A 26,385-nucleotide genomic window follows, 5' to 3' on the forward strand; every position below is an offset into this window, starting at 1 on the left:
AATATGGTATTTTTAAGATACTTAGTAAAAAATATACTTGTTTTATCTTATTCTGTCAAACATATAAGAGACCCATGAGATTATTTTAATTAAAGAAAAAACAAAAACTTATCCTTTTGATACTTGGAAGAAATTATAAAGTATAATTATATCAATTTGGTATTCTTTACAATTTGATAGTACAGCATCTATTTTTGTGCTTTTGGTAATGTATGCAGTGTTGAAAGCATCGAAGTTGCGCAAAATAAAAAAATGTGAACTGTGTTCCACATATATGTTGTTGTTTTTTTAAACCAAATGGAAATTGTTCCAGTGCTATACTGCTGAATGTTACCCTTTAGCCATTTAAAACAAATTCATAAATACATGTTTTATCCTTCAAAATTAAAATTAAAATATTCAAATCTATAAATTCTGGTTGAATGGAGCATATAATAAGAAATAGGTGAAGGCAGCAGGACAACATTAATACGTAACTTTTCTATCATCTCATGTGATATTATTAAATGTATTGGTTAATCCAAAAACACTCCATGTAATACATAAGTTTCCACTGGATCATGTCTCTTGCTTTGAAAAGAGATTGCCCCGGCTTTGTTTTAACATTGGCATTCAAATAACTTGAATAATTTGTCTTTTTAAAAATATGAATTCTAAGCAACTTATTTTTCTGTGATGATATCCTATTTTAACTGATGTTACCTAATTTAAAACGTTTAAATTAGTGTTTTGATTAATAAGCTTCAAGTATTTGGCCAGGCACAGAGGCTCACACCTGTAATCCCAGCACTTTGGGAGGCCAAGGCAGATAGATCGCCTGAAGTCAGGAGTTCGAGACCAGCCTGGCCAACTTGGTGAAACCCCGTCTCTACTAAAAACGCAAAAATTAGCTGGGCATGGTGGCGGGTGCCTGTAATCCTAGCTACTTGGGAGGCTGAGGTAGGAGAATTGCTTGAACCCAGGAGCTGGAGGTTGCAGTGATCTGAGATGGTGCCACTGTACTCCAGCCTGGGTGACAGAGCAAGACTCCGTCTCCAAAAAAAAACAAAAACAAAAAAGCTTCAAGTATTTATAAATCAATGCTATGTAATAACGGTTACCATTTATTGAGCTCTTACCATGCATCAGGCACTGTTGTAAGCCCACAGAAAGCAGTAACTTGTTGAATCTTTATAATCCCTGTAAGGCGGTAAGAACTATTTATACCATTTTATAGTCTATTTTTATTTTACAGTTGAGAAACTAAGGCATTGCTACTTAAGTAACTTGCCCAATATCATGGCTACTCAACTGTGGTAAAGCTAGAGTATGAATTTAAGCAATGTGGATAGAGAATTCAGCACTCCTATTCATTGTGCTATGTGAAATATAGAAAATTTACAAATAAAGCACAGAATGCTCACATTAATCAGATAAAGGCCAACAAATATGCATATCTATTTTGTAGAATCTATATCTGCTTTTATTAGGTGAAAATAGGCATTTAAAGAACTCAGATATTTATATAGTGTCACTACTGGCCAAGACTGCTCATTTAAAAATACTTGCTATTATAAACCCTAATAAGCAAATCATATGTTCTTCCTGGAACTGTTTTTTATGTGAATTTTGTGAGTTTACAAATTTTAGAAGGATTTCTAGAATTCTTCCTGTTCTAGTATTTTATGAATTTATGATCCCCTTTCCTTTAATCCTAATTCCTGAAATTGTTCACTTGTAAAACTGTTGATTTGTTTAGTCATTTAATTCTTTTTCTTTTGTTCTTCACCCAAATTGATTGAGGGGGTTCTGCATCTCACAGATGATAGTATGTGTTCATTTTCATTCAGTTCAAAATACTTCTGTTTTAATTCTTTGACCCATGGGTTAGTTAGAAATGTATTATTCAGTTTCCAAATATTTGATTTGCTTTATATTTTTGTTACTGATTTTTAACTTAATTCTTTTGTGATCATACAAATTACTTTGTAAGATTTGAGTCCTTTAAAATTCATTGAGATTTGTTTGTGGTCAGGTATGGTCTGTCTTCTTAAATGTTTTGTGTGTACTTGAGAAGGGTATATATTCTGTTTTTGGGTAGAATGTTCTATAAATATCAATTTGCACAAATTGATAGATGCTGTTCAAATTTTTTTATATCTTTACTACTTGTTATATCATTATTAAAAGGGGTATAAAATATCCATCAGTAATACTGCATTTTATTATTTCTTTTTCAGATCAACTAGGTTTCGTTTTATGTATATTGGAGTTCTGACAATAGGTACATAAACATTTAGGATTGTTATATTCTCTTGATGAATAGGCAGGCTCCTTTATCATTATGAAATGACTCCTCTTATTCCTGGTAATATTTCTTGCTTTGAAATTTCCTTTGTCTGATATTAATATAGCATTATATATATTTTATATCATTTTAATTTTAATCTATCTGTGTCATATTTAAAGTGCATTTCTTGTAAAAAGCATTTTGTTTGTCTTTGTTTTTTATAAGGTTTGACAATCTCTGTCTCTTCATTGGTGTGTTTAAATTTTATTTAATGTGATTATTAATATGGTTGGATTTAAATCTACTGTGTTGCCATTTATTTTTTGTTTCTTCTGTCTATTCTTTGGTTCCTTTTTCCTGTTTTCTTGCCTTATCTTGGATTAATTGAATAATTTTTATGATTCCATTTTATGTTGTTAATTGACTTATTGCTCTACTTCTTTATGTTTTACTCTTTCAGTTGTTACTAAATGGTTTAACATATGCTGCTTTAACTTATCACAGTGTACCTTCAAATAATGTGCCACTTCATGTATAGGGTAAGAAAAGCCAGTGATTCTCAACAGCACCAGGGACAATGGGATAGAGGACCATACTGGAATCATATTGGGTGTACATATGGGAACTTTGAGAATTTCTCACTTCAGATGCCCTTCTATTGGCTTTTTTTCCCCCTAATAAGAATACTGATAACATCCTTTCTTTTTCTGGATGAGAACACTGAGGATCAGTTTAAAGTGGCTTTAGTAAATGGCAGAAACAGGCCCAACATAGCATAATGTAATGAATACTGGTCTTTAGGTCAGTTACACCTGGATTTGAACTCTAGTAATCTTGTTTGCTAGATATGTGATCGTGGACAAGTTATTTAACCAGTATAATGTTCATGCTAAAATATGGAGAATAATCACCTTACAGGGCTGTTGTCCCATGTGCTCATACAACACTTTATTTCTATCTTGGTTGTCAAAATTAACTGGGATAGTATTTATAAAGCACCTAGTTAAATTGCTTGGCAGGACTTCAAATATACTTGTCATGTAAAGATTCTGGAAGTAATTGGCTGACTCCCAAGTAAGTGCTCTTATTTTACTTACACAGTAAATTATCTCTGCAGACTTTAATCAGTCCTTTACACCTTGAAACATGTTTTGCACATGTTAGAGAAGCAATGATTAATATAACTGAAGTTACTGTGAGCAGGTATGATAATTAAACCAAATAGGTTTAGAGTTTGAAGAGATCTAGGTAGTGAATAAAACTTCAGGAAGGCTAGTGGCTGGGACATTCAGGAACATTGCCCGCCACCTTCTAGGAATTGATAGAGAGATTGAGGGGTCAGCACTGATGTGGTGTGAGAGGGAATATAATCTTGGGTCTCATTGTGTTGCAAAGAGGCAGTTCATATTATAGAATTAGAATTTAGGCAGATGAGAAGGATTTGGAGCAAGAGATTAGAAAGTCATGATATACAAGTGAAAGTTGAAGTTGCAAAATATTTCAGAGAGAGTGTGTACAGAGAACAGAGAAGGCAAAGGGTGTATCTTAGGGGATTAGTCCTTGTTGAGGAGAGAAGAAAGAAGAGATAGCCAAGGAAGTTAATGCTTTCCTCTTCTTGGGACCTTTCCCAGCATCTAACAGCAGCAACTTGCCTTCAGTAATGGAATACTTTATTGAATTTATAGTGGATGTGGGTCTTGTTAGTTTTATTCTTAAATAGAACTGGAACTCTTATTGTGTATATTAAAAATGCTAGTCATTGGCCAGGCGTGGTGGAAAATGGTACTGGTTGGCTAGCCAGGGTGGCTCACGCCTGTAATCTCTGCACTTTGGGAGACTGAGGCAAGAGGATTGCTTGAGCCCAAGAGTTAGAGGCTGCAGTGAATCATGATTGCACCACTGCACCCTAGCCTGGGCAACAGAGCAAGATCCCAACTCTTATATATATATATATATATATATGTATGTATTCTTATATATATATATAAGAATATATATACGTATATATATAAGAATATATAGTATATAGATAAGAGTATATATATAAGAATATATATACATATATAAGAGTATATATAAGTGTATATATATAAAAGTATATATAAGTATATATATGAGTATATATATAAGTGTATATATGAGTATATATATACACACACGTGTATATATACACACATATATGAGTATATATGTGTGTATATATATACTCATATATACACTTATATATACTCATATATACATATATACTCATATATACTTATATATACTCATATATACATATATACTCATATATACATATATACTCATATACTCATATATACATATATACTCATATATACTCTTATATATACATATATATACTCATATATATACTCGTATACTGCAGTAGATACTACTAGCATATATATATACCACATTGCAGTAGATACCACTAGCATATATATATACACACTCATATATATACACACACACACATATATATATACTCTTATATATGTATATACACATATATATATGTTAGTGGTATTTACTGCAATGTGCTCTTTTGGTAGGACAGCAAATATGTCTTTGGATCTTTCAACTAGTAGGAATAATGAAAGCTAACTCTATTGTGTTTTTAATTTCTCACTGATTTTGCAAGATAATGACTTTACTCTTAAGATTGACATTCTCATAACTGTTGAATATTTCAAATATGGAACACAAATTTTGTTTCTTTTAACTTGGAAATACAGAAAACATTAAAAGTATTGTAAGCAGACTGGAATATGGCAGGAGCATAGCCTTTACAGTCAGATGTAGTTCCATGTGTGTCCTAGTTTTGTCTTTTGCCAATGTTGAGCTCTTAGGAAGAATATTTGATCTTTCTGGAACTCAGTGTCCCATTTCAATAAAGTACGCAACCAACACACACATAATTTTCACACAAGGTTGTTGTGAAAATTAAAGTATTAAGTTTAGTAGCAGATATGTGGTAGGTGTTCAATAAATAGCAGCTTTTAAAATTTGTAATTGGATGTAACATAGGAGGTAAAGATGAAAGAAGACAATCTTGATTTATTGGGAGAATTTGTAAGTACCAAACACTAGCCTTACCATTCTTCATGTTATCTAGGTGGAGAGTATAATTTTTTTCTTTTCCTGATTTATTACTTAGTATTCATCCTCCCACACTGGGATATTATTCAAAAAAGCATAAAGGGTTTTCACTTGCAGCCTTACTAAGAGTTGTCAAGAGAACTGCTACACTGCAGAACTTAGCTTGTATGTGCTCCAACTGTCTCTACTCAAAAGGTGTTAAAGCAATGAACTGTTAGGGTGAATTTCACATTCGGGAAGCATTTGTTCCTTGTCTTCAGAGCAAGGAGAAGGAAACAGGGATGAATTGTTTATAGAAACTGTATCTAGGGTCTGCAGTAGTTTTAGATGTTTTTCTTCATTGAGGTTTTTTTATTGTCTTGTTAAGTTAAACTGAAACATGAAAAGAGCATAATCTAAATACTAAAGGTGGGCCATTTAAAAATAAAATAAAAGTGTTCACTTCTTAGCAACGGAAACAAATCATAAGCTATAGTATGATGTTCCTAAAATATTAAACTCCCATATGAAAATAGTTTGATTGTATATCCTTGAGAAGGAACATAAATTACCTAAATTATGAATTGTTTACTAAGTCTTATAGTATTTCATAAAACAATTTGTCAAGTAAATTGAATGCACTGAAAGAGTTCTACTTGGTATACATTACATTATGCTTTAACAAGTATTTTAATATTTTCTTAGGAAGATGCTGATGTTTCTATTTGGGAAATTTGGATTAAAAGCTGGGACTAGTATCCTTAGGAGAATAGGTTGTAACTGAAAAAAAAAAATCGATCTTGCTATAAAATGACAATTTTGTAAAAATTTCTGTGTATTTCTCAAGGAGAGAGGTTTTTTGGTTTTTCCTGTTAAATTGAGAAATTTTTCTATATATAAAGGCTGTGCTTTAACCAATTAAAGAAGTGTGATTTTTAGACTCAATATAAAACATATTAGAATCTTATTTTCTGAAGTAACCCTGTTCTCTATAGTTATTGATTTTTATTCAGCTCACATTAAATAATAAACAGATTTTCAACATTGCTGGTAGCTTTATTAATATTCAATTTGGAAGAAACATGAATTTACCAGTAGAATTGCCAGCATCAATAATTTTTAAAAGTAAGAAATTTGCAGTTTTTTTCTGGTCATTCAAAGCTAGTTATAAGTTTCCCTTTCTTTCTAAGAATAACTGTAACAGAATTGGTATGCTTAAAAAGTGGACAGAATCCTATTATTTTAAGCCAGGTGATAGCTTTTACTGCAACCGTGTTGCATCTCCTGAAACTACCCTAAGCTTCAGGAAATGCCAGCTTCACCCTTTGCACCTTTCTTTTATAACCTTTTACTAACATATTCACCTTAGGAAGATGATATTTTTGTTTAGAGCCCTCTCAAGAAGAAAAAAATAACTAAATGAATTAATATATCTTTATTAAATGGTTTGAAGCCTTTCTTTTACTTCTCTATAGATAATTACTATTTATTTACTTGAAACAAAAATAGCATTATCTTTGAGTCAACTTAAGAGCTCAATTCTATAATTCATAACATTCCTTATAAAATGGTGTGGTAGAGCTTCATCATGGATATTCAAACAGATCATGGCACTAACCATGACTCAAGGTCACCTTGAAGGCCTGTCCAACCTTAGAGTCTGTGAGCTTACATTTCTCTGAACACAGATAAAGTAAAGTAATACAACATGATTAGTGCTGACCTTTAGTGGCCTTATTATGAAGTAGTTCTACTGTACTTTGGAAAGTACAAGCCAGGAATACTCAAATCAGATACTGATGTGATTTCACAGTAAGCTTTGTTTTGAGACACTGAATATTTTGGCCTTGTGGCTTACGTCTAAGTACTGAAAATAGCTTAGCTGTTATTTTTGATGCCCATAATGTTTAAAATGGTGTGAATATAAGATCCTATGGATAATGTTACAAGTAGTTGTCCAGATGTGTGAAAATAATTTCAAAGAAGAAAATGATACAATTAAGCTGCACTCCTGACTCAGCTTATATATGTAGAGTATTTTGGAGGGGCTGTTGTGTAGCCAGTGTTTGACTATGGGGCTGACTAGGTCCGTATAATTGGAGGTGGAGGAAAGGTAGAGAAGGGAACAAGAGGCCTGCGCAGTGGCTCACACCTGTAATCCCAGCACTTTGGAAGGCCAAGGCAGGAGGATCACTTTAGGTCCAGAGTTCTAGACCAGCCTGGCCAACATGGTGAAATCCCCTCTCTACTAAAAAAAAAAACACACACACACACACAAAAATTAGCTGGATGTGGTGTCACACACCTATAATCCCAGCTACTCGGGAGGCTGAGGTGGGAGGATCACTTGAACCCAGGAGGCGGAGGCTTCCCGGGCTGAAACCCCGTCTCTACTAAAAATACAAAAATTAGCCAGTCTGGTGGCAGGTGCCTGTAATCCCGGCTACTTGGGAGAATTCCTTGAACCTGGGAGGTGGAGGTTGCAGTGAGCCGAGATCATGCCACTGCACTTCAGCCTTGGCAACAGAATGAGACCCTGTCTCAAAAAATAAATAAATAAATTAATTAATTAAAAAGAGGAGAGAAAGGAGCAAGGGAGAAAGGGGGGAAGAAAGACACAGAGAGAGGAAGATGGATTGGTTTGCTCTCCTACATTTAAAAAAATTCCATTGCTGTCTTAATTGAGAAAGAATTTATGTATTCATTGTTGAGTAAACCTTATAAGGAAAGGGAATATAATTTTCATATGTAAATAACCTTTCCGTTTTATTTAGAAAACACCGTTCTTATAAATTTGGTTTGTGAGAAAAGTGGCTCCATGGATCATGAGAAGTAATCAGCTCATATTTGTGTGTAATTTTGAATATAATATGTAAATATTAGCTAACTCTTATGGTACAACAAGAATATCATTTCCTTCATAAGAAAGATTACATAGAAAATACCATTTTTGAGTCAGTTATACTGGGTGGTGTTTGCTTCTACCTTGCTTTAATATATTACAGAAATACTGCTTTTATGTAAATTAGGCATGGGTAACTTATGAGCTAGTAAAAACCAATAGTATGCATCAGATGATTAAAGAAATCAAGCAGTATGGTTGGTTTCAGAGTTACATTTGTACAAAGCAGTTTTTAAATCTTTTTGAAAGAATGCATGAACATAATATGTAAAGAGGTAATTGGAAAACATTTTAGCGTAGATAAATAGTACATGTTGTGGAAAGCTTGTAAACCTGCCATCTAAAACTGATTACCCTTACGAGCATTTCATGCTGTTTGACAGTGAAAAGTGCACCTTGTAAAAGCTGTTACACAAACCATTACATTGAAAAGGTTTCCATCTCACACCCCAAAATTACACTTATTTGCTGCAAGTGAAAATTCAGAATTTGTTCCCTGTTTATTTTGGTTGCATTTACTGTTGTGTTGAATTTTGCTTTTTCCCTCTTCCAGGAAAACTAGAAATTAGTCTTTTTGGTTTATTTATTTCAGTATAAATAGAGTCAGTTTGTATATTATAAGTGGCATCCAGAGATGATGTAATAATAAAATTCTGAGCCTGAGACACTCAGAAACTCTGTATAATAATAAAATACTGAGCATGGAACACCAAGATACTCCATGTAAAGTATTTTGGTAGATAGAGAAAAACAAGTTGGCAAGATGGTTCAGAATTCCTATAGAATATAAAGTCCTGTGAACCATTTTAGTTGATAGCACCACACACACACACACACACACACACACACACACACACAGTTTGTCTCACTTGAAATCTTGTTAAACACCCTGAAACAGAGCCTTACTCATGTGAGAAAGAGACTTGGAAACGTCTAAGAGAAGCTCTTATTTAAGATTGCATTCTCCATGTTCTATGAGTATCTCCTTCCTTGTGTAGTAAGCACTTTGTGCATCTGTCAGGCCTTGCTACCTCTGAGTGCCTTCCTCCTTTCTTCTCCTATTAACCATAGCCTGTTAGAAAGAGCTTTTGACTGGGAATTGGGAGTCTTGAGTTCTAATACTAGATCTGATACTAATGGGTCCGTTTGGTTGATTTTTCTCAGTTTCTCTGTGAAATGGGAGCCTGCACTGGATGATCTGAATACTTTTAAGCTTTAAAGGGCTGTGATTTTGGGAAGCAGGCCAATTATCTGAAAACCGATTACTCCTTCACCAAAAGAAAATTTACTGGGTGATCAATTCACTGAATAGATAGTTTTTTAAAAATCAGTTTGCTGAAATATAAATTCGCGAATGGCCATTTTGTTAAATTTACCAAATACTCTGATTTATCATTTTGTCTAATGACCAGTTTTCTAAATTGTCAACTGCCTGAACTGTGTTTGTATTAACTACATACAAAGTTTATCACAAATGATGCTGCATAGAATAGCTGCAAAAGTTTTTGAAATTTTTAGTGGGAAGTAATTATTAAGTTTTAATTTGATTTTAATTTTTCCATTGCAGTTTCAACCCTGATATTTTGCAGTAGAATTATTTAACAGTCTAACGCAGCTGAATGCCAATTTTATCATTGATATTTCAAATACTGAATGCTTTTTAGTTACTTAAAACGGAAGCAACATGTTCATCCAATTCAATTGGTTAACAAGTGTGTGAATTAAGGGAAGTATAGAATGTACTTAAGTGGATAGAAAATGTGTTAAAAGAAAGAAATCTTCTATACCATCATTTATACACTTTTTGGCATTCAAAACATTTATAACCCTTTGATTTAAAATAAATAGATTCTGATCCCCAAAAGTTGTTAGCCTAGAAGATAGCAAAATGACAGAATATTACATGGGTAGGCCACAGTGCTGGATTACAACAGTATTTACTTTCACGTAAATTAAAAGCTTGAACCATCAACTTAAATATCAGAGAATTCTTAAAAGATTCTTTGAAACTATTTTATTCAGTACAAGTAGCTGTTAACAATATAAATGGTTAAACAAGTTTTGACTGAATGGGTAATTTGTCAAATTGGCCATTTGGCAAAATAAGTTTATTTTTGGCAAAGTAGACCTAGTTTTATCGTACCCGATCACCATCTCTGCCAGGGACGGGGAAAAAGAGGCAGTAGTGGAAGACTACTACTGTATTTGGAGTTAGAACACTTTTTCCTCGGTCACACCCTATAAGCCAAGTTGGAGCCATTTGGAAGGTCTTCTCCCTCTGTGTTTATTTGCGTGTGCATGTGTGATGTACTGTGTGTCCAACTTAAGTTTCGATACCAAAGACCTGTTGTCAGTGTGTGTGGCCATGTGTGCGTGCGTGTGTGTGTGTGTGTGTGACAGAGAGAGAGAGAGAGACAGAGACAGAGATAACTCTTACAGCACAGACTTTTTGAAATCGTGAAGCAGTACAATAAAAAGGCCTGGGTGAGACTTGAAAAATTTCTTTTTGCTTTCCTCTGCTTGACCGATCGTTGTAACAAAGTATGTTCTATATAAGCATTTGACTGAAACAACAAAATGAAAAGATCAAGGTATATGATGAATTACTTGGCATGCACCAAGGAAGGGTGGCCCTGTGCTCAAGCAGGAATAGAGATGTTAGTTGTAGTGCAGGATTACCTGTGGGATTGCTATGGGGCTTTATTACCCTGAACAGTGTCTTTGGCCTATACAGCCTTCCTTAAAGGTCTACTTCTCAGTTATTGCCCTTGATTGCAGTGCCATTAGGAAGGAGAGTTAAATACCATTTTCTTGCCATTGCTGAATGCAATTTGTGATCAAATGTAAAGGTCAGGGAGCAACAACCCCTGGCACCTGTGCCAGAGGCTCACTGAAACAAACTCATTGGTGAATGAACGAATTGAGATTGCCCCTTCTTTTGGCGTCTTGAGAAGCTGCAGGCAGTCATTCCTACTCCTTTAGAAGTGGGCGTTATGGTGTGTACCTGAGAGCTCAACTCTGAGATTTCAGAAAGAAAAGATTCTGAAATCACTGTGGCACATTGATTTTTAACATTTTCTGAGCCCTAATTCAAATTCCAACAAGCCTATCTGTATTGATGCTTCAGCAGAGGTAGTGTAGAAAACTCTGAGTATTCCATGATTCAATCATTTTTATTAGTCTTAGCTCAGATCTACAGAATAGACAGTCAGCTTGTCAGGTACTCTGCATTGCTGGAAATGAAATTAAGATATTTTTTAGAGGATGATCTATCATGGAAAACTATTAACTGGATTAAAAAATTCTAGCATATCTAATTCCCATAATATAGAAGAGTGAAAACAGAAAAGACTCTAGACAGGACTACATAATAGTTGGTGTGTTAAACATCTAAATTGTTGTCATATTATTAGCCTAATACCGCATATGGGTAGGTTAAAAAAACAATGAAACAACATGTTGCTCCTTGACTTAGTAGGTGGTATAGCATATTCAAGTTCTCACTCTGCCCATTTCTAGTTATATGAAGTTATATGACCTTGGTGCTGATAGAATTATTTAAGTTCTATCAATTATTAAATAATTAAATATTCAATTATTTAAGTTATGCCTCAGTTTTCTCATCCATAATAAATGGGATAATAATAGTACCTACATCAGGATTTCTGTACAGATGAAATAATGTATGTGAAGTCCTTACATAAATGTGTTAACTAATAAGTAACTAGAGGCTTCTTAGAATACCTTTTTTTGGTAGAAAGTTTCAATGATTATTAAGAGAACATACAAGAATATCAGTTGAATGTTACCAAGCTCAAATAAATTTCAAGTGGTTAATTAACGATGAAGTCAGAACAATTACTATTAGGCTAATTACTTATTCTTAGCATTTCAGCTATGAAAATTAACGATATCTGAGTGCTTCTGTCTCATAAAAACAAAGGAAGCATACCAGGCCACTTATTCTAAGATGACACGATTAGAGCATTGGATCTGAATCCACAATTCAGCAAATCAGATGTACTTCTTAAAACACAGTAGATGATATGTCAGAAGGTTCAGAGCAATAGCTGAAGACTTGATTCGTTTATTTGAGTTTACTTAATCCTTATCTTGTTTCTTTATTTTAAAAAACTATACACAAAATCTTTTGAGTCTTTTAATTCTTTGAATATGGGAGTTGTTATAAAATTCCATTGTAATAGAAATTGAACATGAAGTCACATTAGAAAATTAAGAAAAAACACAATAATTTGATTTAAAATGTCTGTAATATACAATTATGTTTATGTAGAATTTTAAAAAATTGTATAGAATATGCCTTTGGTGCAGCATATTCTAATAGTAATGTTTCAATAGGGTCTTAAACTCATCTTCTTTGGAGATTGTTCTTTCAACAAATCAAAGATTCTATGTATATATTGGGCACTGTGGCTACATATGTAAGTGAAAAAGATAAGGATAGTCCATGCATTCATGGAGTTTATAGTCTTGTTGGAGAGACAGTTACACTATAGATGTGATAATTGCTGTGTACTGAGTGAAGATAGTATGCTATAGGAATACCAGGAGGACACTAGATTCGGACTTGTTAAGAGCAAGATGGAAAAGCAGTGGTTGTTGGGGAAGCTATCAGGGGAAAGTAGGATTTCTCCTGAGACCTGAAAGACAAAGTGAAGATTAGAGGAGGTAAGAAGGAAAAATTGTTTCAAGCAGAAGAAACTGCCTGTTCAAATGTCCCCAGGGTTGGCCGAGTCAGTGGCTCATGTCTGTAATCCCAGGATTTTGGGAGGCTGAGGCAGGTGGATCACTTGAGTCCAGGACTTTGAGACTAGGGTGGGCAACATGGTGAAACCCTGTCTCTACAAAAAAATCCAAAAAATTAGCCGTCAGGCGTGATGGCACGTGCACATGGTCCCAGCTACTAAGGAGGCTGAGATGGGAGGATCACCAGGGACTGGGAGATTGAGGCTGCAGAGTGAGCCAAGTTTGTGCCACTGCACTGCAGCCTGGGCAACAGAGTGAGACCTTGTCTCAAAAAAAACAAAACAAGACAAAAAACCAAATGCCCCACGTTTGGGGAACTGTGGGTAGTTCCATAAGGCTGGATTGTATATAAACTTGGGAAGACAGTAGGCAGAAGCTATATTCTAAAGAGCCTCCTAAGCCTTGTTAAGTAAGGGTTTGCAGTTTATCCTGAGGGCACTGAGAACCTATTGTAGGTAGTGGCCTGAACTCCAGGGATCTGTGTGGCGAGATATAGATATGTGGGTGTATTTTTGAGATACAATTAGGAAGCAGACTCAGTAATTTATTAAATTTGGAAGATGAGAGAAAAAAAGAAATCTGGCTCTTACTTTTAGCTTCTTTGAGAAAAAAGGATGCCAAGATGACTGGATCCCAAGATTACCACTTTTATCTTATGCCGTCAGTAGAATTTTGAATTCATTGAGGGCAGACTGTGTATTCCCCAAGGCATGTAACAGCAGTTATTGGCAGAAAGTTTAATAGAAAAGATGAAAATCTAAATTGAATTTTGATGATTTCATGTGAACAGGTGGACTTGTAATGATGATAGTCTATTTAAAAAGATTCAATGGGTAGTTAAAAATCTAGAACTGTAGCTCAATAGAAGGAAGGATTATTGACTAGAGTTACAGATTTGGGAATTATTCACATATGGATAATAGTTATTAGTGCCTAAACTCTTTAAAACAGAGTTTTAAAAACAGAGTGTTGAGAGAGCAGAAAAACACCCCAGCTCAACTCTTTTTTGTTTGTTTGTTTTGGTTTTTTTTTCTGTTCAAAGGGACGCAATTAAACTTCTGAGGCAAACAGAAAGACTGGCCAGACAGGTAGGAAGAAAACCAGAAAAATTGAATGTCTTGGAAGGCAAGGAGGAAGCTTTTTGATAAAAGAGATTGTCATTAATTTCAAGTATAATTTGATAGTACAATGAGTGTGAAAAATAAGAAAAGGTCATAGAATTTGCAGATTAAAAGATTGTTCCTTAGTGACTTTGGAAAAGTTGATCTTCTCTTGGAGGGATGTGGCAGAAACTAAATAACAAACTGTCAGCAGTTGAGTAGAATGGGCAGAAATGAAGACAGTGACTGTAGATAACTCTTCTGAACAAGTTTGGTGGTGAAAGAAGTGATTGGGATGTTACACTTAATGTATTATCAAGGAAAAAGAAGAGTTTTTTCCCCATTTTAGTCTCCATCGAAGACCACCAAAGTATGAGAGAGATGACATTGAAACTTATTACATGAAATTTCACAGTTATCTAAAATATTATATAATGACAACTATATTTTTGTAAAGAATTTACAGTTGATTTTGAGCATTATAATAAACCTAGTTAAGGATATTAACTTAAAGATTTATGAGATAGCCTAGGATAACCAACTTTAGATGATATAGCTATATAGTAAGGAGATTTTAAAGGAATTATTGTTTCTGGAGGCAAGAAAATGCTTCATACCAAATTGGAAGGACAGCCATCCATGGAGTGCATCACCAGTTCCCATAGATAAGTCCAGTGGAACTGTTTGTAATTCAGTATAGATGACTTATTTGAAATTTTACTGATTTTTACAGAGAAATAATTTTTCTGTTAAGTATCTGAATTTACACTATTGGCTATAGTCTTTAATCTGTTTACATTTTTCTCCTTTGGCCAAGTCTTTATTCCAAGTGTATATACATATACATGTAATGAAAATCAATGTAAAAATTTAATAGCATTATGTTTTACAGCAAGTGTTTTCAGAATTTATGTGTATATGAATATATAGAGGTTTTTTTGAGGTCCACCTACACCCATGTTCACTACATTTGCCAGAATGGCAGTAATGAGAATTCAGTTCTTTAAGATATTGTACATTTAAAATGGGGTATATTGTTTCCATTATTAGCAATGTTATTATACAGTATTATTTTCCTCTTTTAGATGTGTTGATCTCTTTGAGTCTGTCATTAGAATAGTTAGGAACTGCAAAAGACTCTATTTTGCACTTTTATTAAAAGAAAAAGAGATGAGAGAAAAAAATTCTTGTGTAGGCAAGATAATCTAGAGGAAGACTGTCATTGGAGTCTTTTCTGATATGAAGAAAATTAAGAATTTCTGTTCTGGCTGTCACTCCCTGTAAAATCTAAAGGAAACTCTGTTTGGTGCAGTACTACCTGCTCGTTTCTTTTGTGGCTCTGTAAATAATGCTGCCTTTTAAGCCAATCTTTGCCTCCCTTTGCTCCTGTCCTGTATGTCTTTCCAGCAGTTTGGCTTCAGTGTTAAGGGATTGTTTTATTTTAGTTTTTGGTAATTAGTCCTTTAAGATAAAAATTACAGTAATTTCATTTCTTTCTTTAAGTAATAGTTTTTCATAATCTATTATGAGTCAAGGAAAGAATTAGTTAAGAGAAAACCTTTGAAAAGTGAAAAAAGTTACCCAGGCAACCTGTATATGTTACCAGTGTGCTGATTAATCATCTTCAACATTAATCACTGTCATCAGTTATCACAGGAAGATGACTGCTGAACAGTCTACACTATTATCATTCCTTCATTTTTCTACAGATCAATTTAGTACAAAGATTTATTGTACACAGTCATGAGGATTACAACATCAAACCTAAATAAAGAGGCAGCGTTTTTATAATACAGAAAATCATGAATTTTTTTACATTCCTCATTTACTTGATTTATTGATTTGATAAAGCCCTGTGTTTTACAATGAATACATTTTTCACAAAGATGTGTTTTAAATAAAGAAAGGTTGGTGTTTGACAACAGTTTATAGCTTAACTAGTTTTTTCATTTGTACTGGGTGAAGGTGGAAGAAAGCCAAGTGTTTTATATTCGTAGGTGAAGCAATCAGCTCAATATATTTTTTGTCAGAGTTTTAAGAAATTAAATTTAGTACGTGACTATTTAAACATATATTTAAATGTAGTACGTGACTAAACATATGTTTAAAATACATATATATGTGTAACATATATATGCATTAATAATTTCTACTATGCCCCATCATTGTACATTGTCTTTCTAGAAGATGCCTAATGTCCTTAGGTGTTTTTTTGTTGTTGTTAGAGTTATCTTAATATTGTTCATTATCTACTCCAGAATAGTTGGAATTGTGTACATTTTGTACTAAATTTATGTTAAATGTCAGTAATTTCCTCCCCAAAAGCACTGCTCATTTTAGTTGTCTTAATTTTAATAGAAATCTTAATCGCTATAGACACTATATATGCTACTATTATTTTCCAGCATTTATTTAGGAATGCTGATGCTGAATCAGAGCATTAGTAATAGAAGTATTAAATATAAATATATATAAATATAAATGCTGCAGAACTTCAATTACAATAATTTTGGGTCTATGTTTTAAAAATAGTAATTTTCACCTGCAAAACATGTATTTTTTTCTGTAAATGGCATTTCTGTGATCTTATGTTGAATCAGGTTTCTAATGCTCTTGTAAATAAGTTATTCTTGAATATGGTCACATTTTAGATGTTGTTTATTTTTACTATACCCATTAAGTAACTATCATAATAATTTTGGTTAATTCGGTTCAAGTAGGAATTGGAACTAGCATCTTTTGTCTTTCTATGCTAAGGATAAAGGAAGGAAATTCTCTGTTGAGCTTGAAAATTAAATTACAGGTCTTTGTTTTCTATACTGAATTTAAACCTATTACATTCCTCAGTGTTAAAAATAAGACAGTAAGTGTAGTGGAACCAAACTTTGCAGACTTTGCTCTTTAGGAGAGCAAATTATTTCAGGATGAAAGACCCCAATAAAAATTAGGTGGATACTACCTATTTTTAAGCTAGCCCAGTAACATAGTTCTGTTTGATAAGTAATTGATTAGGTCAGACTATTAATCCATTTAATCTGGCATGTACATTGTGAGTGATAAAAGGAATCCAACTGTGAATTTGAGTGTATTAAATAATCTTCAGGAAGTTCCACAAAAAACATTTGAATGCCTTAAAACTTGCAATAATGCATGTTTGTTCCAAACACATTTGCTTTGCCTAGGTTTTACCCATCAGGTTGAAGAAATGCTAATCTTGTTCCATTCAGCATCTGGGTTTTTGCAATATCTTTTCCTTCTCCTAGGGGTTAATTAGCCTTCTTTCAAAATGTGGCCTATTTAGCTGTAGATTCGCATGATTCAGCCAGAGCTGGCTGTACAAAGCAGAACCGTTAACAGGCGGGTGTGTCCAACTGTTTAATTAGCCAGAATAAAAAGGTCCTTTGTCAAACAAGCATCTGTTGCTCATGACACACCTGACAGCCACATTAGGCGAGGATGACTAGACTGAAATTGTGCATGTCTCTCCTGTAAGAATATACAACTCATTTACATATGGGCTGCATCATTGACAAACTGCAGGGGTTTATTTAGCTTATCAAAATGGATTAATGTGACGGCATTTGTGACTGATAAACAAATATCACTTGAAAGAAGGCTGTGAAGGAACTAAACTAACCAAATTACTCCCAAACATAAACAAAACACCAGAAACCACTGCTGGATGAATGGGAACACCTCAAATATACTCATAAGCTATTATGCTGGGAGTAAAACAAAACCTAAAATGGAGCATGCTAGGGCACTGCTCTCATGTGATGATCCTTACTTTGCAGAAATGTTGGAAGCCTACCAGAATACTATGAATGTGTCAGTGGGCTTAAATGATCTGTTTAGCAAAATTTGGCGGGAGGGTTATACTCCTCAAACATGCTTTAACATTCTAATTAATCTGCTGTTTTTATCAGGTCTTCAGAATTAATCACTAAAAATGCCTCTGGAAAAATACGTATTAGTTGGGTTTTATGGTCTCTGTTGAAAGAGAAGAAATACTTCCTAACTTTGGTGTCAGAGAGAGGGGATGTCTTTCTGTTGTTGTTGGAAGTGTAAATCATGTAATATCGATTGAGAACCCCAAAGATTGCTGTCTAGACCAACAGTCTCTAGCTTTTCTTTGGAAGCCCTATCATCATGATATTGCAAAGCAGTCTATGTACTGGTTGACATCATGCGCTTTAGAGACAGACAGACATCAAGTGAATTCAGGCTTTTTCTCTTACTAGTTGTGTGGCTTTTGGCAAATTATTTAATCCATTTGTGCCTCAGTTTCTTTATTTGTTAAATGGGGATAACACCTCCATCAGGGGGTTCTTCTGAAGATTGAACTAGAAAATGTATTGAAAGCACTTAGTGTAGTGCCTGGCACCAGGAAAAAACTATTACATGAAAGCCCAAATTATGAACTTTTCAGTTAATCTGTGGAAGGGATATGATTGATACCCTCTAATGTCATAAAGCTTGGCAAAGAGAGCCTCTCTGTCAAGGCTGAAGGTAGTAAAATCAGAGGAAAATGAAATTGTGTCTATGAAGGAAAATGGAGACACAAAAGAGAGACTAAGTTTTGATCAACTGGCATGACCCTATAATCCAAGAGCCAAGTAGATCAGACCTATGAGCAGTAATTTGGGAATAAACAGAACATATACTAGGACTTGGTTGATACTTGATGTGATACTTGGTTGTGCAGGAGTAGGCTTTATGTAACAGTTTGGATGTGGTTTATAGGTACAGCTGGAGGCTTGATGGAAAGTTCTCCGTGACTCTCTAGCTTTATGTTTTACAACCATTGTTTTTTACCTATCTTATTTCCCCTACTCTATTCTATAAGATTCCTCCTATTAAGTAGTTGACAACTTTTTCTTTTTTTCCTGTCTCATTCTAAAAATTCATCAGTTTGCCTTTCTTACTTGTCTTTGTGCAGCGTCTGTATGGCCTTCAGTAAGTGATGTATCATCTCTGGGCCTCAGTTAACTCATCTTTAAAATAAGGAAAATCATAGTTTTAATCTAGTGATACATCTAGTGATAAAATCACTAGTTTTAATCTAGTGATACATTTCTAGCAGTAAAATGGTCTAAACTTGGGTATTACTTTTCTGTGTAAAATTAATATAAATGTCATCAATATTGTTTCAAACCCAAAAAGCAATTTTCATTTTTTTTTTTTTGAGACGGAGTCTCGCTCTGTCATCCAGGCTGGAGTGCAGTGGAATGATCTTGGCTCACCGCAACCTCTGCCTCCCAGGTTCAAGTGACTCTCCTGCTGCAGCCTCCTGAGTAGCTGGGATTACAGGCGTGCACCACCATGCCTGGCTAATTTTTGTATTTTAGTAGAGACGGGGTTTCACCATGTTGTTCAGGCTGGTCTCAAACTCCTGACCTTGAGATCTGCCCCGCTTGGCCTCCCAAAGTGCTGGGCTTACAAGCGTGAGCCACTGCCCCCGGCCCCCTCAAAAAGCAATTTTCTACTTTCAATCTTTATTTGTAGAAATAGATTTCTGATTACCCTCAAAAGAGTCACAAACTCAAATGCCTGTAGAGGCCATTCAATTGAAAAGAGTATAACCATTTAAATAATTTGCCTATAGAACACATAATATGTGCTCACCTCTTTAAAATTTTCAGATGTTTTAAGAAATTCTGGAAATTTGTTTCTTTTTTGTTTTTTGTTTTGAGATGGAGTTTTGGTCTTGTCGCCCAGGCTGGAGTGCAATGGTGAGATCTCAGCTCACTGCCACCTCTGCCTCCCAGGTTCAAGGGATTCTCCTGTCTCAGCCTCCATAGTAGCTGGGATTACAGGTGCCCACCACCACGACCAGCTAATTTTTTTTTTTTTTTTTTTAAGCAGAGATGGGGTTTCACCATATTGTCCAGGGTGGTCTTGAACTCCTGACCTCAGGTGATTCACCCACCTTGGCCTCCCAAAGTGTTGGGATTACAGGCATGAACCACTGTGCCCGGCCTGGAAATTTGTTTTTTAGTTCAAAGTTTTCTGATTTTTAAATGTTAGCAATTAAGAATTTTGTAATCACTCTGAGTCAAACAAAACCCGAGTGGGGAGTCGAATGTAGTCCATAGAAGGCCAATTTCCAAATCTATGCCTTTTATCTTCTGATATGCTCTCCCAGGTGGCTTATTGGGAGTTGTTAAGAATTACTTTAAAGGTAGTTTTAATTTTTAAAGAGAACTTTTTTCTTTACATTCTTGCATGTGTTTGATCTAAAACAGTTGATGTCAAAGTGTGGGTCATATACCAAAAAAAGTATGTAGATTAGTCTGTAATACAATGTATGTGCAAACAAGTTAGACTCTGGAACATTCCCATCCAGCTCTGGGGGAAATAGGAGGCAGATTTAGTGCGAGTGACATCATTGTAAGAAACTCATCTACTCTTAGTTGAACAGCTTAAAGGAGAAGCTATAACTGGCAACGCTGTCTTCCTGATCTGTACACTAAACTGACAGAGGCCACCAGCCATCTTGGAGTTGACAAGAGAGGCTGAAAAAGACCTCACAGAAGATGATATCTAATGTCTGGTTCATTCCTTATTCTTTGCAGAAAAGCATTGCCTCACTCTTACTAATAATTCCTCTGCTATAGCACAAATGGCATATAAATGTGTAATAAATCAAAGGACCCTGGCTTTTGCTTTCTTTTTTAGGGATTTTTTTTTTTGTTTCCCGTCTGTGGTAGAAGAAAGAGGAAGAGGCACAGACTGGGTTCTTAATTTGTGTATTCTCTCCCCAAATTTTGAGAACTATTGGTCCTCTAGTAATACTCGTTAGGCAAGAATTTTGTGTAGTAAAAAATAGTGTCATTCTCAAACATTTTTGGTCATTTCTGTGGTCTTAATGCTGGTTCAAAGATTGTGTGTGTGTGTGTGTGTGTGTGTGTGTGTGTGTGTTTGGAGATCAGTACTACATTTAAATAAACCACCATTTTTGAGATTTCACATAAAAATCTGGACTTTCAGTTTCTTTCGGAAAATGGAAGGAAGTTTCCCACATACTCACAATATGCTGGAGCTGAGCATTAGCTAACCCATCTAGGAGTATTAGCCACTGAATTTATCACTTTCCATTTATTTTGTAAACTCCTAGCCACTTTTGCTCTCTGTGCCTGAGGTTCCTCATTTGTAAATGCAGATTATAGTCATACCAACTGCACTGAGTTGTTACATGGATTCATTTTTAAATTAATAAATATATCAAGCATTTAAAAGAATTATTAGCGTATGTTAAACAATCAATGCTAGTTGTTACTGCTATACCTTTTGTATGTACAAGGTTTATTGTGCTGCTTTAGAGGTTTGACTAACAAAAGAATGAGAAAATAATCACCTAAAAAGATGCCAATGTCAAAGTGTAGAAAGAAAATTAAGCACAGAGTCAAAGTGAAAAAGCCCAGTCCCAAGTCTACTCCTGTCACCTTGAACAAGTCTCTTAATCTCTCTGGGTTTTAGGTTCCTCGTTTACAAAAGAAGAAGAATAGATGCATTGTCTTCAGAGGTCCGTTTCTGAAATTGAATATGATAGAAGGTTTTGGGGGAAAATTAGAAGAAGTCATGCTGTGACAACAGATGCCAAGAGGGGTTAATTTTCTCCTTGAAAAACTGAATACTCTTTCAAAAATTTCTTAGTTAAAAATTAATGTTCACTATATTTCATATAGATTTAAACTATGATGCAGTGCTTTTCTTATGCTACCAATTAAACACTGTTTCTCTTGCTCCATTCCTCCAGGAAAGAAAATTAGAAATCTGGTCTTTGCTCAATAGCAAGGAAATTCATATTTATTTTATTGAATGCATAAGTAGTAAAAGGGGATGTCAAGGCCAGGAAGACGGAGAAAGCATACCTGTTAGAGTAAACAATGGCAGGTCAGGCAAAACTGAGAAACGTGGCATGTTTAATTGTGAATGAGAGAAAGTACATGTCTTTGTTTACAAATCTCATTTACATGATAGTAGTCTCTCTCATCTTTCAACTGTATTAAATGTTATGGATTTGGGGCTATCTTTGTATAAGACTATAATCGAATTTTGATTTTAGTACCATATTATACCATACACAAAATTAGTTAACTTGATTCTTTGGCTAAGTTTAGGGCATATCAGTTGGCTTTTGGATATACGTTAATTGTTTTAGATCACCAAATAGTAAGTTTTAAAGTTGGAAAGGACCTTAGAAATGATTTACTCTATTTATGCAGCCAAAAGACACATGAAAAAATGCTCGTCATCACTGGCCATCAGAGAAATGCAAATCAAAACCACAATGAGATACCATCTCACACCAGTTAGAATAGCGATCATTAAAAAGTCAGGAAACAACAGGTGCTGGAGAGGATGTGGAGAAATAGGAACACTTTTACACTGTTGGTGGGACTGTAAACTAGTTCAGCCATTGTGGAAGTCAGTGTGGCGATTCCTCAGGGATCTAGAACTAGAAATACCATTTGACCCAGCCATCCCGTTACTGGGTATATACCCAAAGGATTATAAGTCATGCTGCTATAAAGACACACGAACACATATGTTTACTGCGGCACTATTCACAACAGCAAAGACTCGGAACAAAGCCAAATGTCCAACAATGATAGACTGGATTAAGAAAATGTGGCACGTAGACACTATGGAATACTATGCAGCCATAAAAAATGATGAGTTCATGTCCTTTGTAGGGACATGGATGAAGCTGGAAACCATCATTCTCAGCAAATTATTGCAAGGACAAAAAGCCAAACACTGCATGTTCTCACTCATAGGTGGGAATTGAACAATGAGAACACATGGACACAGGAAGGGGAACATCACACACTGGGGCCTGTTGTGGGGTGGGGGGAGGGGGGAGGGATAGCATTAGGAGATATACCTAATGTTAAATGACGAGTTAATGGGTGCAGCACACCAACATGGCACATGTATACATATGTAACTAACCTGCACATTGTGCACGTGTACCCTAAAACAAAGTATTAAAAAAAAAAAGAAATGATTTACTCTAAATTATATTCTGGTGACATCCTGACAGCCTATAAAAGTGTCAAGAAAGTAGAATTCATGACATTTACATCCAGATAGGGTTTGTGTTCTGAGAATTTAGAACATTTTGATATAATTTTGGATGATAGTTTATAAAGGGATTTAAACAATTTATAACAAATGAGATAGAAGGTAGCTTTCAATGAAATTTAACCTGGATAGTCTCAGGATAAGAGGTGCTAATGGGAATTTTTTTAAAGAATGTGGATGAGTAATTATTTATAAAGTGGCAGAATGACCATACACATGCACAGACTGTCATGGTAGTATGTTGGGATAAGAGGTATGAGAGTTGAAAGTTAGTTTCAGTATAGGATTTTAAGAACAATTGTAAGGAAGCTAGTCATGCAGGAGTGACATTTTAAACTTTAATTTCATTTTAATCTATTTCAGAGACCATCATGCAGACATCAGAGACTGGGTCGGACACAGGCTCGACAGTGACCTTACAAACATCTGTGGCTAGTCAAGCAGCAGTGCCTACGCAGGTGGTACAGCAAGTACCAGTACAACAACAGGTAAGGAGCTACTGCTCTTAGAAAAGATGCTGTTACTTTCATTATGTTGGCTGTCCAACATACCTGTATCCAAAAATTATTTGAACTTTACTGTCTTGCTATGATAGGCATACTTCAGTTTTTAGGTTCATTCAGCAAATGTTTCTTGAGCATTTCTTTGATGTGCCAGGTTCTTTCTGTGCTAGGCTATAGGGATACAAAAATGAATACTCAAGTTATAATCTGTATTCTCAAACAGCCTGTCTTGACTGCTAAAGTGAGTTATTTTTTCTGATATGACCACTCAAAGTTTTCTCCTTCTCTTCTTCTCTCCTCATTGTTTATCACAACTTTCTATTTCTTTCATATTGAAATGTCAGCAATATTATACTTTATTTAGTTGGCTCACAGTAGTACTTAATAGGATGCATGCACCTTCCAGGCAGGGATTTTGCCTTTGTGGTATTTTAGAAAGTGCCTTTGCATTAGGTGGTTGATAAATACTGTTGAATGAAAATAGAGTAATCTTCAAGGTCTGGAGATCTGACTCAAGCTATTTAAAAAGTTGGGAGTGAATTCATCATCAGATATTTACTACAGGTCTTATTCATACGCAGGGCAGTTGGCTTGTTTTGGAAAGATACTGACAAAGTAATGCTGTTCATGTATGTGGATTGTGAACACACTGGCCTGTGATTTCTTCTAAAGAGTGGTGAGAACATAAGTGAGAAAGATCATATGTCATATAACATTATCTTGAGATTCAAGATTTGCCTATTATTTCTTAGTATTAAAGAGACTCCTTAGCAAACATTGCTCTTACAATTATAAATAAGTGGTTAGGGAGAAGGATACAGATGGGTTATAGATGATGAAGGACATTTTTATAATTGATAGATGCAAGGTTATATTCTTTACAGGATATAGAATTGGGTTGGGCAGGGGGTGTGCTGGAATCGTACAGAAGTCATTGGCTTTTAGGATAAGTAAAGACATCTGAAATAATCGTCTTGTGTTTGTTTTGTTTTGTTTTGTTTTGTTTTTTGAGACGGGAGTCTCGCTGTCTCCCAGGCTGCAGTGCAGTGGCATCATCTCAGCTCACCGCAAGCTCTGCCTCCCGGGTTCACGCCATTCTCCTGCCTCAGCCTCCAGAATAGCTGGGACTACAGGTGCCTGCCACCACGCCTGGCTAATTTTTTGTATTTTTAGTAGAGACGGGGTTTCACCATGTTAGCCAGGATGGTCTCGATCTCCTGACCTCGTGATCCGCCCACCTCAACCTCCCAAAGTGCTGGGATTACAGGCATGAGCTACTGTGCCCGGCCATTTTGTGTTTATTTTTTAAACATTTAAAAAAAAATCTTAGCATACTGTGCCATATACACATATACATCTTTCCCATCCCTCAAGCTCCCAGTTTATTAGATTGAACTATATATAGTTTTGATCTACAAAAAGTGTTACATGTTTCAATCTATTGCTTATGTTCCTTTTATTTCTTTTAAGCATATTCTCTCTTTTTTAAAATTGTAGATCCAGAGGATACATGTGCAGGTTTGCTTTATGGCTAAATTACATAATGGTGGGGTTTGGGCTTCTAGCGTACCCAGTACCCAAATAGTGAACATTGTACCCAATAGGTAATTTTTCAACACTTATCCCCTTCCCACCCTCTCTCCTTTTAGAGTCCCCAGTATCTCTTATTGTCATCTTTATGTTCATGTGTACCAATTGTTTAGCGCCCACTTTATTGGTTATGTTTTTATCTTTTTATATATATTTTTTAACCATTAAAAATGAGTCTTCAAAATGGTGATTTAAAAGGCTCTGTTATTATTAATGCCATCACCAATTTTAAGACTCTGAACCTTATTGAGAAAGGGATAGCTTATGTCATGTCATCTGAAGAGCAAGTAAAGAACAATTCAGACATTGTTATAACTAAGTTTAAAAAGATAACAGTTATCTTTTTAAAGGCAATGTTGAACATTTAACTCACTCTGGTTTTCATCTCTGTAGAAGAATGGTTTTGAGAGAGTGCCTATCACTAACAAGAGTGTGATGGAAATAGTGTTCCTATCTCTGGAAGGTGCCTTCTGTAAACATGAAAAAAAAGTTTTCTTTTTATTGAATTTACATATTATCAGATATTTACACCAGGTCTTAATAGGGTATATAATAGTATAAAGACTCAAAAAACTAGCAAGTTCTGTTATTTTAAAAAAATGGTCTTTAACCTCCCCCATTCTCCCACAAACCACTCCTCATAGGCAACTACATTGACCTCTTTAAACCTGTTTTTCTGATATTTACCTCCATTTATGTAAATATAGTATACTTATTTTACTGCAGCTTGATTTTTTAGTTTTAAGCATTTTAAACATTATCTTAGCATGCCCTTCTTTTGGTCCCTAACACAACACACACACACCCTGACCCACCCACCCTTCCTGTCCCTTATGTTCTTGACAGATTGAACCATATGTGTTTTTTTATGTACAAAAACAATAATTTCATGTCTCAACCTATAAGTTATATTTTAATTTCAGTAAATTCAGTAAATTCAGTGCTTATATTACCATGATATATAAGTGCTTTTCAAATCCAGCCTTGTAGTAAACAGTGATTACCTTCCTTTCCTGTAAAACTCATTTATTTTTCTTAGATTTAATGATTGTGTTTCTTCTAGTTTGCAGGATTGCCATGGACAAG

The 26,385-nt window shown here is 34.9% G+C and overlaps 1 protein-coding gene across 12 annotated transcripts in view; it reads left to right on the forward strand.

Moving 5' to 3' along the window:
* RFX3 (regulatory factor X3) overlaps positions 1 to 26,385 on the forward strand; it is a 308,074-nt gene that overhangs the window by 106,524 nt on the left and 175,165 nt on the right. For 11 of the 12 annotated variants that reach the window (XM_063594035.1, XM_008976997.4, XM_055092194.2 and 8 more), the window contains one exon: positions 23,570 to 23,694. In XM_063594035.1, coding sequence (XP_063450105.1) covers positions 23,578 to 23,694 — 117 coding nt within the window. In that variant the 5' untranslated portion in view covers positions 23,570 to 23,577. Of the gene's footprint in view, positions 1 to 21,601; positions 21,642 to 23,569; positions 23,695 to 26,385 lie in introns of those variants that run through there. The other variant, XM_055092193.1, reaches the window with a different exon arrangement.

This window comes from Pan paniscus, chromosome 11, assembly GCF_029289425.2.
Source record: "Pan paniscus chromosome 11, NHGRI_mPanPan1-v2.0_pri, whole genome shotgun sequence".
NCBI lineage: Eukaryota > Metazoa > Chordata > Mammalia > Primates > Hominidae > Pan > Pan paniscus.